The 16,302-nt window shown below is 34.0% G+C and overlaps 1 protein-coding gene across 1 annotated transcript in view; it reads right to left on the minus strand.

The window, feature by feature from the left end:
• Tbc1d8b (TBC1 domain family member 8B) overlaps positions 1–16,302 on the minus strand; it is a 70,393-nt gene that overhangs the window by 23,853 nt on the left and 30,238 nt on the right. Inside the window, exons 7-10 of the mRNA XM_005323385.5 lie at positions 15,468–15,629; positions 7,219–7,368; positions 6,051–6,201; positions 5,328–5,542 (exon numbers count right to left, since the gene is read on the minus strand). Of these exons, the coding sequence (XP_005323442.1) occupies positions 5,328–5,542; positions 6,051–6,201; positions 7,219–7,368; positions 15,468–15,629 (678 nt within the window). The remainder of the gene's footprint in view (positions 1–5,327; positions 5,543–6,050; positions 6,202–7,218; positions 7,369–15,467; positions 15,630–16,302) is intronic.

The raw sequence follows: 16,302 nt of genomic DNA on the forward strand, positions 1-16,302 counted from the left end.
CAAAACCAAAAATCTACAAAATCTTCATAACTAACATTATATTTTATGATGAGAGACTGATTGCTTCCAAGATAAATAATAACCTAGGGATACACATTCTTAACAGTTCTATTAATCCAAGTATAGTGGCATGCACCTGTAGTTACATCTATTCGGGATACTGAGGTCAGAGGATCCTTAAGTCCAGGAGTTTGAGACCAACTTGGGCAACATAAGAAGACTCCATTTCAAAACAACAACAACAACAAAACAACATCAATACTTCCATTTTACATTGTATTGAAGATTTTAGCCAGGTCAGTGACACAAGAAAAAAGCAAAAAAGGCATTCAGATTGGGATGGAAGAAGTAAAGTACTACTATTCAGACTCCATAATTTTGTAGATAGAAATTCCTAAAGAATCCACAAAACTTTTACTAAAACAATAAAAATCTTGGCAAGGTTATAGGATATAAAATCAATATACATAAAATTAACTGTATTTCTTTATACTGGCAACAAATAACCCAAAAATGAAACCAAGAAAATAATTCCATTTACTATTATATTAAAAAAGATTAAAATACTTGGAAAATATCCTTTTAATATTGTTAATACTCAATACTCCCCAAGATGATCTACAGGTTCAATCAATGCAACAGTTATCTGGCTTTTTTCCTTGAAGAAATTGTCAAGGGATATTAAAATTCATAGACATATGAGGGATGTAAAAGAGCCAAAACTTAAAAATAAATAAATAAAAATGAAAGCACCAAAAAAATTCTGGAAAAGAACAAAATTAAAGGGGCTAATACTTCCTGATTTCAGAACTCACACAGACACAGTAATCAAGTCAGTGTGATACTGGCATAGGGATAAAATATAAATGAAGGGAACAGAATCAACATTCCATAAAGAGCCCAAACATCTATTGTCAATTGACTTTTATCAAGGGTATGAAGATACCACTTCACAATCAACTGGTTGGCAGAAATCAAAAAAGAGAAATAGTAAGTGTAGTTAAGTATGTGAAGAAATTGGAACCCCTTGTACATTCCTGGTAGGAATGTGAAATGGTAAAGTCTCTTTGGAAAATATTTTGGTAGTGCCCTAATAAGTTAAACTTTTTGTCACCAAATAACCTAGCAATTTCACTTCAAGAAATATACCCAAAGGAATAAAAAAATGTCCACACAAAAACTTTTATATGAATATTAATAACTGCACTGTTCTTTACAGTCAAAATATGGGAATGATCCAAATGGTCACTATCTGTTCAAGAGATATACAAAACGTGGTATATCCATACAATAGAAAGTTATTTAGTCATAACAAGAATGAAGTAGAGATACCATATACTAAATAAAAGAAGGTAGACATAAAAGACCACACACACTATCATTTCAGATAGATAAGATATCTATACTGGGCATCTTCACAGAGACAGAAAGTAGAGTAATGATTGCATGGACCAGAGAAAGTAAGAAATGGCAAGTAACTAGTAATGAATACAGGGTTACTTTTTGGAGGATGAAAATGTTTTTGGTGACAGTTGTATGACTTTTTGAATATACTATAAAGCATGAAAAGGTGAAGTTAGTGTGTGGCATATCTCAACACAGAGATAGATATGCAAGCCAGCTAAGCATTAACATATCTGTATAGCTTACATGGGTTTTTGACCAACAGCAATATAACTTGTTTACCATATTAAATTCAAAACTCTATATTCTCAGACAAAGATTCTCCATGATCTTGTCCGCTATAAACTTTTTAAAAAATATTTCTTAGTTGATGGACCTTTATTATTTATTTATTTATATGCAGTGCTAAGGATCTAATCCAGTGCATCACACATGCTAAGCAAGCACTCTATCACTGAGCCACAACCCCAGCTCCACATACAAACTTATTTACTACTTGATACATGAACTTAGCCAGTCTGATCTCTAAGGTAGGCTCAATTCTCACCTGAATGGTACTGTTCATATGGTTACCTTAACCCAGAGTAACTTTCTTCTTGCTCTGTTTAAATTTGCTCTCATCTTTTAGAAATCAAAATCTAATGCTGCCTACTTTGAAACCATCTCTAAACTACTTCATAGAGATAACATCACAAGCTTTGTGAGTGTAAGCTTTTTTTAAAACATTTTTAGTTGTAGATGGGCACAATATCTTTCTATTTATTTACTTATTTGTTTATTTGGTGCTAAGGATCAAACCCAGGGCCTCACCCATGAGAGGCAATAGCTCTACCACTGAGCTACAACCCCAGGCTAGCTTTTTTGTTTTTTTGGTATCAGGGATTAAATTGAGGGGTGCTTAACTGCTGCACATTCTCAGCCTGTTTATGTTTTATTTAGAGAACTTGCTAAGTTGCTTAGGGCCTAGCTAAATTGCTGAGGCTGGCTCTGAACTTGTCATCCTCCTGACTCAGCCTCCCCAGTGGCTGGGATTACAGGTGTGTGCTTGTGCCCACCTTAGTTTAAGCTATTTTTTAAAAGAATCTTTATTTTATTTTTATGTGGTGCTGAGGACTGAACCTAGTGCCTCACAACCTAGTGCTTGTGAGGCAAGCACTCTACCACTGAGCTACAACCCCAGCCCCATGAGTTCAGGCTTTTATTTTATTTTTTTTTTTTTTGTGGAGGTTTCCCTAGGCATTCCTTTTTTTAAAAATATATATATGACAGCAGAATGCATTACAATTCTTATTACACACATATAGAGCACATTTTTCATATCTCTGGTTGTACATAATGTATATTCACACCAATTTGTGTCTTCATACCTGTACTTTGGATAATAATGACCATCACATTCCACCATCATTTCTAGCCCCAAGCCCCCTCCCTTCCCCTCACACCCCTCTGCCCTATCCAGAGTTTGTCTGTTCCTCCCATGCTCATAGTCACTATCCCACTATGAATCAGCCTTCTTATATCAGAGAAAACATTCAGCATATGTTTTTTTGTGATTGGTTAACTTCACTTAGCATTATCTTCTCTAACTCCATCCATGTACCTGCAAATTCCATGATTTTATTCTCTTTTATTGCTGAATAATATTCCATTGTGTATAGTCACATTTTTTAATCCATTCATCATTGTTGCAAAAATTAAAATCAGGAATCAATAAATGGAATGGACTCAAACTAAAAAGTTTCTTCTCAGCAAAAGAAATAATCTGTGAGGTGAATAGAGAGCCCACATCTTGGGAGCAAATCTTTACCCCTCACACATCAGATAGAGCAGTAATCACTAGGGTACACAAAGAACTCAAAAAAGTTAAACACCAAAAAAAAAAAAAACCAAATAACCCAATCAATAAATGGGCCAAGGACCTGAACAAACAGTTCTCAGAAGATGATTTACAATCAATCAACAAATATATGAAAAAATGTTCATCAGCATTAGCAATTAGAGAAATGTAAATCGAAACCACTCTAAGACTTCATCTCACTCCAGTCAGAATGGCAGCTATTATGAATACAAATAACAGTAAGTGTTAACAAGGATATGGGGGGAAAAGGTACACTCATATACTGCTGGTGGGACTGCAAATTGGTGCAGCCAATATGGAAAGCAATATGGAGATTTCTTGGAAAATTGGGAATGGAACCACCATTTGATACAGCTATCTCTCTCCTGGGTCTATACCCAAATGACTTAAAAACAGCATACTACAGGGAAACAGCCACATCAATGTTTATAGCAGCACAATTCACAATAGCTAAACTATTCACAATAGCTAAACTGTGAGTTCAAGCTTTTTGAGAAAAGAAATATTATGCATCTTTTGTACCTTTCATAGATGTAACAATATGCTAAAAAGTACTTGTCATTTAGACAGTAAATGTACTTAAATTGTTTTTCAAAAAAACTCTCTAGGGCTAGGCATGTAATTCAGCGGTAGAGTACTTGCCTACCATGTGCAAGGCCATGGGTTTGAGTCCCAGTAACTCCCACTCCCCCCAAAAAAATCTCAGTTAATAAGTTTCAATGGATAGATGGTATTGATATGTAATCTTTATGGGTGCTCAACCTATTATAAATGAATGTATGGTACAGAGTACTTCTTATCCCCCATAATTCAATCTTTTCTTCTTCCATAGTAGCTGGGCACAGGTCTATTCAGCTCACACTACATGTCATAGAATTCCTTTTGATTTTTTTTTTTTTTTGCAGCACTGGGTATTGAATCTAGGGTTGCTTCATCACTGAGTTATATTTTTGCTTTGACACATGGTCTCACTATGTTGCCAATCTGTCTTTGATATTGCAATCCTCTTGCCTCAGCCCCCCAAATCACTGGGATTACAAGCATGTACCACGACACTTCACTCACAGAAGTGAAGAGATGTGGCCGTGTGATAAACATCTTCCAATAGAATGTGGGTGAAGTGGTATAAGAACCTTCCAGGCCTACTCTGTCAAATCTCTCACAGTTTCTTCATCTCCTCTACCTGCTCCTCTGTCTGTGGTAATGGCAACGAAAGAGTACCTTAATCTCACAAAGAACTGTCTATTAACCTAAATACTCACTTTCTTCTGCTTATTCCTTTAAGAAACAATCTTCTATTATTTATTATTATTTATTTGTATTAACAGTCTAGCCTAATGAACACAGAGTACTCCTAAAGGATTTTTTCCTAATGACTCCTCTACTGCCTATAAAATAAATTCCAAATGACTGACCTGCTTCAATCCACCTTATTTTTTCTTCAACTACTTTGCTTCATTAACCATACACTTTATTAAACAGAACATTGTCCTATACACACTCCCCATTTACCTCTGTTAGGTTGCACTGATCCTTTCACTTAGAATATTCTTGCATTCTATCTCTTTATGTCCCAATTCACCAATTTTCATGACCTGCAAATGTCACCTTTTCTGGTTCTCCCAGATGAAATAATTTCTTTTTACTATAAATCTCAACAAGACTTTATAATCATTTAGTAGTTTATCTCACTTGTTTTTCATTTTCCCAATGAAAATTATTTTAATATGTATATAAGTATATATAAATAAATATGTACATATATATGTGTGTGTACATATATATTTCTTTTTTTAATGGAAAAATTCCTACCAGGCATATCTTAAAATAGCCTTACACATGTGGCACCATATCTTTTATAGAGCAAGGACTCAAAAATACTTGTTAAGTGAAAAAGATAAATTAATAAATATCAATTCTAAATATTCCTACTACTATCATACATACATTAATAATATTCACTATCAATTCCACTCCATAAAATTCCCAAATTGGTAGAGTTGGATTTAAATGTGATTTTATCATTTGAAACATTCACACAGTTGGGTTCATAGTGAGGTCATACCTGGCAGTACCCTATTTTGGGATTCCTATATGCATAGGCAGTAAGTACCCGTCTCAGAGCAGATATGCCAGTGTCACTCTGAAATGCTGGGTGCTCAGGCAGGGAACGACGCAAGTCACGTTCAATTTCTTCAGTAGCCAAGTTGCAGGTCCCTAAAGACTGTTTAACCACTTCAGCATAATAGCCAGGATTAGTAGCCATGTCATTAACAGCACCTGTATAGATGATTACATTCACACACAAAAAAGGAATATAATATAGCTTGCATATAGTAGCATAGTAGCATATATATGAAGAATTATATTTTAAAATTATTTCATTACCTTGAAATTTAGCTTTATGATTAAGTTATATCTGAACACAAAGACATACACAAAAGAAAATGAAGAAAACGAAAAAGCTTTACACTGGTATCTAAAATGTCAAACTAACACTATCCAAGAGAATAACATTTTTATGAGATTTTTTTCCCCATTTAACTTTCTTTTGACACTAGAGATAGAGATTTCCATCAATTGGACATATCTTGCCTAATAAACTATTCTGCTCAGGTACTAGATGTGTGGATATATAGGTAAGTGCACATAACTACATATCTTTCTCTCTTTGACTAGCCTGAATTCCTGATGAGTAAGACTTTGTCCTATTCATGTTTGTAATTCTTTAGCTTAGGGCATAATTCCCTAATTTCTGCTAAATGAATAAAGTTAATAGCTGAAATACCTGAGAAAAGCAACCAGAGCTCTCCTCTTAAAGCCTCTGGAATCCCTCTTACGACCAGATCTCGAGTCTTCTTGGTTCGAAACATGCTAACACCACGCCCACATTCTGAAAATAGGATGTTCCATGACTGTTCCTTCATCTTTTCTTTCAACTGTATCAAAAAATCAAAGCAATCAAACAGAGTGAGAAAATAACTTCTTTAAAATAAACTGCCCACCCTCTTCATCATGAAACAATATGTATGGATATCAAGAACCTACAAAATAAAAATCAGTATTCACATAGAATTCAAACACTGGACCTTGTCATCACAAAAATCACTTAAATTCATGTGAGCAAAACAGCTTTAATTCACTATTTTATAATTCTTAAAACTCAAATAAAAATGGTAAAGGGATCATGCATAGGAGGTAAAGCTCTGAACCATCAGTATTCTCAAATGAACTACATTTCAGCATAGATTATTAGAAATATATGCAAATAAAACTGAATATCAAAAATTTGTTTTTTATTTTCATTTTTTTTTGGTAGTGGTGGTTTAACCTAGAGGCACTTTACCACTAAGCTACATCCCCAGCCCTTTTTATGTTTTATTTTGAGACAGGGTCTTGCTCTGTTGCCAAGGTTGGTCTCAAACTTGCCATCCTCCTGCCTCACCCTCCCAAATTGCTAGTATTACAGGCATGTACCACCATACCTGGCTTATCCTTATTCTTTTTTTTTTCAAATTTTTATTTGTAGATAAACACAATACCTTTATTATTTTTTAATGTTGTGTTGAGGATTGAACCTAGTGCCTCACATATGCTAGGCAAGCACTCTACCACTGAACTACAATCCCAGCCCTTCTTATTCTTTTTTTCTAAGTAGTTTTTTTAGTTGCAGACAGACACTATACCTGTATTTTATTTGTTAATTTTTATGTGGTACTGAGGATTGAACCCAGTGCCTCACACATGCTAGGCAAGTGCTCCAACACTGAGTCACAACCCCAGCCCCCAGTACTTCTTAATCTTAACAATACTCTTTGTGTGTTGTGGAACCAAACAACACACATAGTAGTACTTTCTGGTAAACTTTTCCAAATCCCAAAAGAAGAGTTATCAGTCCTGGTACATTCTGATCTCTAAGATTCCAGTTCATAGATTTAAATAGTTTATTTTCCTACCATTTTAGAATTAAGAGTCTCCAAATTTTGAGGGTGAAATACTGTCATTAAGGCTTCGGTGTTCACAGTTTTACTGCATTCTTTTGTACATGTTGAAGATCGCATCTCAAAATTATCAGATGGTTCTGTAGAGTCAGAACCAATAGCACCCTGAAAAACAAAGAAACAATGTAATTGTAACAAATGCATGCTTAAAAGTTTCTGAAAGAAAAAACTGCTAAGGTTTTATCTGTCATTTATAAACCACAATCTATGTACATATTAAATATTATGGCAATGTCTCAGAGAAACATTGCTTTCCTATCAGAATTAGAAATATCAACAAACTGACTTCAGGAAAAACAAACTCAAAATCTCAGTGAAACCATTACCCAACAAGCAACAAAATACTGGCAAAACATTAAAAATAAATCATTTCAGAACACCAGAAATTAGGTGGGCATGGAGGCTTGTGCCTAAATCCTAGCAGCTTGAGAGGATGAGGCAGGAAGATTGCAAGTTCAAAGCCACTCTCAGCAAATTAATGAGGCCCTAAGCAACTTAGCAAGACCCTGCCTAAAAATAAAACAAAAAATGGCTTAATAGTTAAGCATCCTTGGGTTCAAGCCCTAGTATCAAAAACAAAACAACCTCTCCCTGCCCAAAACACCAGAAATTAACCAAAGGCACAGAATGAATTGAAAAGCATCTATTCAAGAAAACCAATGAGGGATGGGGATACTGCTCAGTAGTAGAGTTCTTGCCTAACACATAAAACTCTGAATTTTTAAAAAAGTTTATTTTTAAATTAATCAATAATAATAATTATTATTATTATTATTATTTGCGGTGCTGGGGACTGAACCCAGGGCCTTGCGCATATGAGGCAAGCACTCTACCAACTATGTTATATCTCCAGGCCTAATTAATTTATTTTTTTATGTGATGCTGAGAATAGAACCCAGTGCCTCACAAATGTTAGGCAAATGCTCTCCCACTGAGCCACAACCCCAGCCAATAAACAAAAACAAACAGATCCCCAGCACCATAAACAAAAACAAACAGAAAACTAAAGTGTCTCAGTAAGAACAGCAGTCTGTGGGGTTTTAACTTGAGGCCATTCCTATCTTCTCTCCCTCCCAAACTTGGAAATATGATAGGCATGAAAACTGGCACTATGACAGCTAGTGAAACTCTAGGATCATCATTAAAAACCTCATCCCTATCCCATAGCACGGTCAATGTTTAAACCAAACTAGTAGCTCCCTGGAAAATTTCCACCTGCAAGGTGTTATCATTTGATTCACAGCTTTGCTAAGTTAAAAAAAAAAAAGCCTGTTTCTAGGGCATTATAGAAAACAACAGCAATCTTCTTGTAACATCATAATTGCTTAAGGCTGTGATTTCAGTTGGGGCAAACAAAAGCCTGGCTGAAGATTTAAAAGGAATACATGGAGAACCAGATAACCATATGGAATGCTGAAAAGTTTCAACAAATTCTTAGGGATCTAGAAACATGCACACATATGCAGAGCTGCAAGTGACCCAAGGAAAGAAGCTAGATAAGAGAAGATCCCAGTTACTCAACTCTAGCCATCTTTGAAAGCAAGAAATGAAAGCTAAGGTTAATTTGTAAAATGTCTGAAGTTTGAATTATACCTTTACACAAAGATGAAAGAAAACAAGGTAAAAGAGCTTTTCCATTTTTTGCATTAATGCACTTTTTTAAAGTCTCATCTAACTGTAGTAGGGTTCCAGAGGATTAATTTGATGCTTTTCCTTAGAAAAGTTTTCAGGAACCTTTATCAACATACTTAGTAAAGTTTAACTTCTCTACTTATATCATATTCATTAATTGCAGTTGGACACAATACCTTTATTTGTTTGTTTTTATGTGGTGCTGAGGATCGAACCCAGTGCCTTGCACATGTGCACATGCTAGGCAAGCACTCTACCACTGAGCCACAATCCCAGCCCAAAACTTCAGGTTTTTTTTTTAAAGGTGTTTTTCCCTTTCTTAAGCTAAATATGTTGACAAAGATTCTTTAAAGCTCTTTTCATTAGTTTAGCATCTGAATTGGGATACAAATAACATATAATAAAATTGATGCATTTATGGCATAAAGTCAATGGTTCTAATATATTCAGGGTTGTGCAACCATCATCACAATCTTAAGTTTATTATGATATCATCACCCCTAAAATAAATCCCTTATTCCTTTGCAGTCCCTCCCCCATTACCTTCCCCCCATTCCAGGTTCTATATAACTACTAATCTGTCAGTATAAATTTACCTATTCTGGACTTTTCATATAAATGGAATAATATAATATGTAGTCTTTTGTGTATTACTTCTTTGAAGTTATTTCAAGGTTCATTCATATTATAGTATGTATCAGTATTTCATTTGTATTGCCAAATGATATTCTACTGTATGTCATATTTTATTCCTTTATTCATCATTTGATGGCTTTTTTACACTTTTTTGGTAATTGTGAATAATCTGGCTAAGAACATCCATAAGTAAGTATTAGGGTGAACATTTATTTGCAGTTCTCTTGGGCAGATATCTAGAAGTAAAATTCTGGGTCATATGGTAACTCTACACTCAACATTTTGAGGAACTGCTTAATTGTAGTCCAACGTGGTTGTACCATTTTATACTCCCAACAATGTATGAAGTGTTCAATTTCTTCACATCCTCCTCAACAGTTATTATCTGGCTTTTTAATTATACTCACTCTGATGAGTATGAAATGTTATTCCATTATGGTTTTGTCTTGCATTGCTCTAATAACTAATGATACTGAAAAACCTTTCATGTGTTTGTTGGTCATTTATATTCTTTGAACAAATAGCTATTGAAATCCCTTTTCCATATTTTTAGAAAGTGTGTTGTTTACCTTTTACTATTGAAGTGTAAGAGATGTTTATATGTTCTGTATAGAAGTCCCTTATCAGACATAAAACGTCCAAATATTTTCTCCCATCCTGTGAACTTTTTTTTGTGTTGATACTATCATTTGTAGCACAAAAGTCCTTATTTTTTATATATTCAAATTTACCCATTTTTCTTTTGTCATAATCTTGTCAATTAGGAAATAACTGCCTAATTCACAGGCATAAAGATTTACCTCTATGTTTACCTGGAAAGTTTTATAGTTTCAGCTCTTTAATGTAGGTCTGGTGTGTTTTCAGTTAATATGTAGTATGTGGACATCCACTGTACCACCACTGTCTGTTGAAAAGACTACACACTAAGCAGGGTGTGGTGGCACATGCCTGTAATCCTAGCAATTTGGGAGGCTGAGGCAGGAAGATCACAAGTTTGAAGTCATCCTAAACAACTTAGCAAGGCTCTAAGCAACTTAATGAGATTATGTCTCAAAATGAAAAATAAAAAGGGCTGGGAATGTAACTCAGTGGTAAAGTGCCCCTGGTTTCAATCCCTGTTTTTTTTTTAAAGTGAATATAAATGAATATACTTTCCCTCTGTGAATTGATTTGCCATCCTTGTGAAAAATTAAGTGATCATAACTTCTAGACTTTCAATTTTTATTACAGTGATCTATATGTCTATCCTTTTGCCAGTATCACAGTTTACTAGGGTTGTATAGTAAGTTTTAAAATGAAAAGCATGTGAGTCCTTTTTGAGACCCTTGCATTTCTAGATGAATTTTCTGATCATCAAAGTTGTAATTTTAAAATTACTGAAATTCTGTGGATTAACTATACCAGAAGTCTTGAGTTCCTAGTAGGGGTACTTAAAAAGGTTTACCAAGGTCATCACTCAAACTTTAGTAGTTTAAGCAAAATGAAAAGACTGCCCATGATTGAGGTGGAGGAAAAGTGGCAGCTCAGTAGAACAGTCCAGTGGAATTTTAGCTTAAAACCAAGAAAAGTCAGTAATAGACCCAGGAGGGTTGGACATTAAGATAGGATCTAGGTAAAGTTAGAAAGGCCGATTCAAATCAATGTCTGAATGAATACAAGGGTATGGCAGAAGAGGCTAATAATGGAAAATTAGTGTTTAATCATTATAGGGCACAAACTACAACACTTGCCTTTAAAAAAAAACCTGTTTTGCTGCATCACAAACTTTACTTCCTAAGATTAAAATTAGCTGTTTTATTGAGGAATTGAATGTTGCAAATACATGTTGACAAATTCATAGTTTTAGTGTAGATCCCAAGCAAGGTACATTATATGACTGAGGCACCAATTATCTATTGGTAGTATATCCAAACTACAGGGAAAATGTGTAAGAAGGAGAAGCAAATAATCTTTTAAGTGATGAAACCCTACACATAAATTTATAAGAGTGATGACAAATATGCTAGTTGTACCCATAATTATCTCCTAAGTATTCAAAAATCAAATTAACATATTCACCTTCAAAGATGTGGCTTAAAACAACTTCATACTTGACATATTATTATCTTTGAGGTACTAGGGATTGAACCCAGAGCCTAATGCATGCTAGACAAGCTCTCTACCACTGAGCTACACCCTAGCCCTCATACTTAAAATTATTTAAAGGGTTTAATAGATTGTTTAAGGTATAAAGCTTACTTTTTTAAACATTTATTTTTTTTGCTCTGGCTCTTCTGAATGGAAGATTTTACCTCAGATCCATCCAGACCAATTCTATGTATCTGTTTATTTAGGTTCTTGTAACTCTGACTGAAATAAACTTGGCGCTCATCAAACATTTATTGCCTCAGCAAAACTGAGTCACAGCAAGAAAGTAACAGAGGTTGCTAATTTTATGGCAGGTATTCTTAAACCTGTTTGATTTTTGGTGTATGACAGAGTTTAGAAGTAGCATATGCCTCTAACAGTAAAGGAAAGATGGGGCAGATTAATATTTATGTGTAAGCTTACTACAAAATATCAGATTTAAATTAGACTATCTCATAAACTTGGCACAATAAATGATGATTGGATCCAGAGTTAACCTGAAAAAACAAAAATTAAGACAAAAATATACAACCCCCCCACTTTTCTCAAATATTAGCTTATCTTAAATAAATTCCCATTTATAATACATAATTGAAAATGGGATGCTAATTTTATTTCTAAAAATCTTTCTGGGTTCCTACCCTAGAAATAAATCTATTACTTCCCACAGCTACAGTATCTATTTCTAATTTATATTATAGTTACAGGAAACACATTACCTTATTATTATAAAGGAAAACAAAAATTAGTTATGTGAGTTAAACTACTATTCCTATCTGATTACATAGAATAAGGAAACCCTACTGGTTTTTTATAACTTAAAACTCCTCATTTTAGGGCTGGGGATGTGGCTCAAGTGGTAGCGTGCTCGCCTGGCATGCGTGCAGCCCGGGTTCGATCCTCAGCACCACAAACAAACAAAGATGTTGTGTCCACCGAAAAAACTAAAAAATAAATATTAAAATTTTAAAAAGCCAAAAAAACTCCTCATTTTAGAATCAGGAAATACCTTCTTCTATCAAGTAGAATGAATGTTCCTGGAGCATATTACTTCTAATTAAAAACTTAGAAACTGGGATAATGCTGGTTAATGTAAGTAATAAAATAAACACATATGCATACGCTTGGATAATCTGTAGAAGGTATTTATTTGCCTATCTAAACACTTTAAGACATAAATGCGTTTTCTAACCTTTCTTCACATTCCATAGTTCCTACGATCACTTGTAATGCAGTTTAAAAGCATCAAGCTTCATCTAATAGTTTTGAAAAATTACCCAATAATATTCCTTAATTATATATGCCAGTAAAAGTAAGAGATCAATCAAGTGTGGTGACACATGCCTGTATTTCTGGCTATTTGGGAGGCTGAGGCAAGAGGATTTCAAGTTTGAGGCCAGATAGGGCAATTAGTGGTAAAGTGCTTGCTTGGCATGTGCAAGCTATGGATTCAATCTCCAGTACCCATCTCTCACATAAAAAATAAAAGATTAAAATATCTTTTAAACATTCAATTAGAATTTTACAAAACATGTTTATGCATCCAGGTTTTATCATAACTCATAAAAATGGAACATTTTAGTTGATACCTATTTCAAATTTGGACAGAACTGAGTTTATGCATAATCCCAATTACTTCTGGGAGCATTTGTTCTTTGTACCACATCTTTGATGTACTCATAGGAAGAAATTTCTAACTTCCTTCCTACATTCATATTTTTATTTTATTTAAATTCTTTGAGATTAAGATTTAAAAGTCTAATGTTTCTTATAAAATTTAACCAGGTTTGTTAAAATTATAAAATGTATTCTTTTGTTTCAGTAAACTGGGTGTGACTCTAAAATAATAGAGCTACAATTTCTTTTATTTAGAAATCAAATAGAAATAGTTCTTGTTTTAAAAAGCTTTCCTTCACTAATATTTAAAATATACTATTGATAAAGCTAGATGTATAGAGACAATATTAAAATAGTCAATATTTTTTGTCATTGCTATGAAAAAATCTTCAGTGAAAAAAGAATATTAGGACAATTAAAAGATATATTTCAGGCTAGGGTTTTGGCTCAGTGGTAGAGCACCTGCCTAGCATGTGTGAGGCACTGGGTTCAATTCTCAGCACCACATATAAGTAAATAAATGAAATAAAGGTTCATCAACAACTAAAAAAATATTTTAAAAAAAGATATATTTCGCGGGCATGGTGGCAGTGGCTCAGGAGGCTGAGGCAGGAGGATCGTGAGTTCAAAGCCAGCCTCAGCAAAAAAGCAGGGTGCTATGCAACTCAGTAAGACTCTGTCTCTAAATAAAATACAAAATAGGGCTGGAGATGTGGCTCAGTGGCCAAGTGCCCCTGAGTTCAATTCCCGGTACCCCTCTCCCCCAAAAAGAGATAATTCCAAGCAAATCAGTGTACTGATTGGTATTTTGTACACATCTTTATAAAACCTCTAAAAATGGGCAAGAAAAAACTAGAAAACCTTATATTTTTGACATATCTGGAAAGATGGTAAACACATTTTGAAACAAAATCCTTTCTTGACAACCGAGCATACTCAGCTACTAGAGACACATGAGTTGTCAGGGGAAAATTCCAGTTCTCTAAGTTCTGGGGAGGCAGATAAATTAAAGGAAATGGAAACATAAGCAGAACATTGGATCTAACACAAAGACTACCTGAAATAAGACAAGGACAATATTGGGCAGTGGGAGCACAGGGAGAAAAACTACCAAACTGATCAGATTTTACTTGTGTTTTCACATAAAACTAAGAAATACTTTGGGTACATACTAAAAGAGTGAGAGAGAAAGGTGGGCAAGAAAACCTCCTGAAAGCCAACATACAGTTTCTGTGTCTCCAATTGAGATGATATATATTTCTTAAATTATATTTTTTTCATTGTGGTTTTTCAAAGGGAAATTTAGTCTTATCAATACTGCATTATAATTAAATTAGGATATTATTTTCAGCTTGTACTCTGCAGAAAGTGGGAAAAGGCTCTATATTTCAGTCCAAATAAAATATAACGAGCAAAGCCAATATTAATTTTTTTCTCTGAATCTTTAATTAAAATATAAATAGTTACAATTTGCTAAGCTTTACCGAATTATTAAAACATGACGTTTCTGGGAACTGAAAAAAATTCATCTGAATTCAATCTGTTCACATTTCCATGAACATACTAAACATCAAAATCAGGCTCTTAACCACTCTTTGCCAAGAATATTTGTCTGCTCTAATAGTTTTTGCAAGTAAAGAGATATGTCACTATTTTGCTTTGGGCTAGATTATGTAAATGAGGCAAATGTGGTAGTTAAAATATAAAAGATATTCAGACTGGTTTAAAATTGAGATCTTTGCAGCAATAAGAGAAAGATCATTTTTCAAGGCCTTGTTGAATTCTCCAGTGTAGTATGAGTTGTTAAAAAAAAAAAAGTTATGAGGGCTGGGGCTGTAGCTCAATGGCAGAGCAGTTGTCTGGCATGGGTGAGGCACTGAATTTGATCCTTAGCACCACATAAAAATAAACAAAAATTAACAAAGGCATACTTCTGTCTACAACTACAAAAAAATTAATAGATACATTAAAAACAAATTATGTAAAGGTAGAAGATGTATTTCTATGAAAAACAGCAAATACAGTAGAAAGATCCAATAATATTTTTAAAAGTATGAGTTTCTAGATTCAGTCTTGAAAAAAAATAAACATAGGTATGAATAGTAAAGGTACTATGAATTTCTTCTGAAAGAAAAGAACATATGAAACACAATGCTTTTTTTCCAAAATTATTTAATTGCTACATTAATTACCTCTGTGCTAATATACTGAGTTGAAGCTGCACGACACTTGAGGCTGAGTTTTGCCACCAGTTGCTCAAAGTCTTTAACTTCACTGAAGCGAAATGCTGTTTTTCCTTTGATGCTAATGATGACAGATTTACTGGAATCATCTGTCTTATCTATTGCTAAGACCTGGAGGGGAGTGAAAAGATAAATAAGAGATTCATATTTTCCCCTTATTGTGACACCTTCAGATAAAATGTGTTTGGCTTACTCTTTTGTGGCTAAAAGTTTTAGTCCATGGTACAATCTACTAAGAAAGAGACTTTGTTCAATCACTGGCAGCAAGGGAAGGGAAGGGAAGGGAAGGGGAGGGGAAGGGAGGGGAGGGGAGGAAAGGGAAGGGAAGGGAGAGACTAGACTAGTTGCATAAAATATAATTAATCTCAGTGCAAGTTAATTCATTCTCAAAGAAGAGGTTTAAGTAATACGTTGCCTTTAAGATTGGCAATAATAATGAAAATTATTCAGTGCTGAACACTGAAAATTTATTTCTGGCTTACACAAAAGCCATCAATTCTATTCTTTCTGAGCAATTTCATCAAATGTGACATTCTAAATTTTGATATTCATGTTTTAAATATCTGAATGTTCAAGCCCATTTGTGGTTTTTAATTTGTTTTTCTAGTTTTACTTTCGGTAATAACTATAAAGTGTTACCAAAAGGAATTGAGAATATCTCAAAAGCTAGTACTTTTATCCTGAAGAATAATACTGAACACAGAAAATGATTATTTTAAATTACTAAAAGGTTTTGCATTTTGAGTTTCTATTAATTTTTGTTATTACATGCCATTTTACAAAC

This window comes from Ictidomys tridecemlineatus, chromosome X, assembly GCF_052094955.1.
Source record: "Ictidomys tridecemlineatus isolate mIctTri1 chromosome X, mIctTri1.hap1, whole genome shotgun sequence".
NCBI classification, from domain to species: domain Eukaryota; kingdom Metazoa; phylum Chordata; class Mammalia; order Rodentia; family Sciuridae; genus Ictidomys; species Ictidomys tridecemlineatus.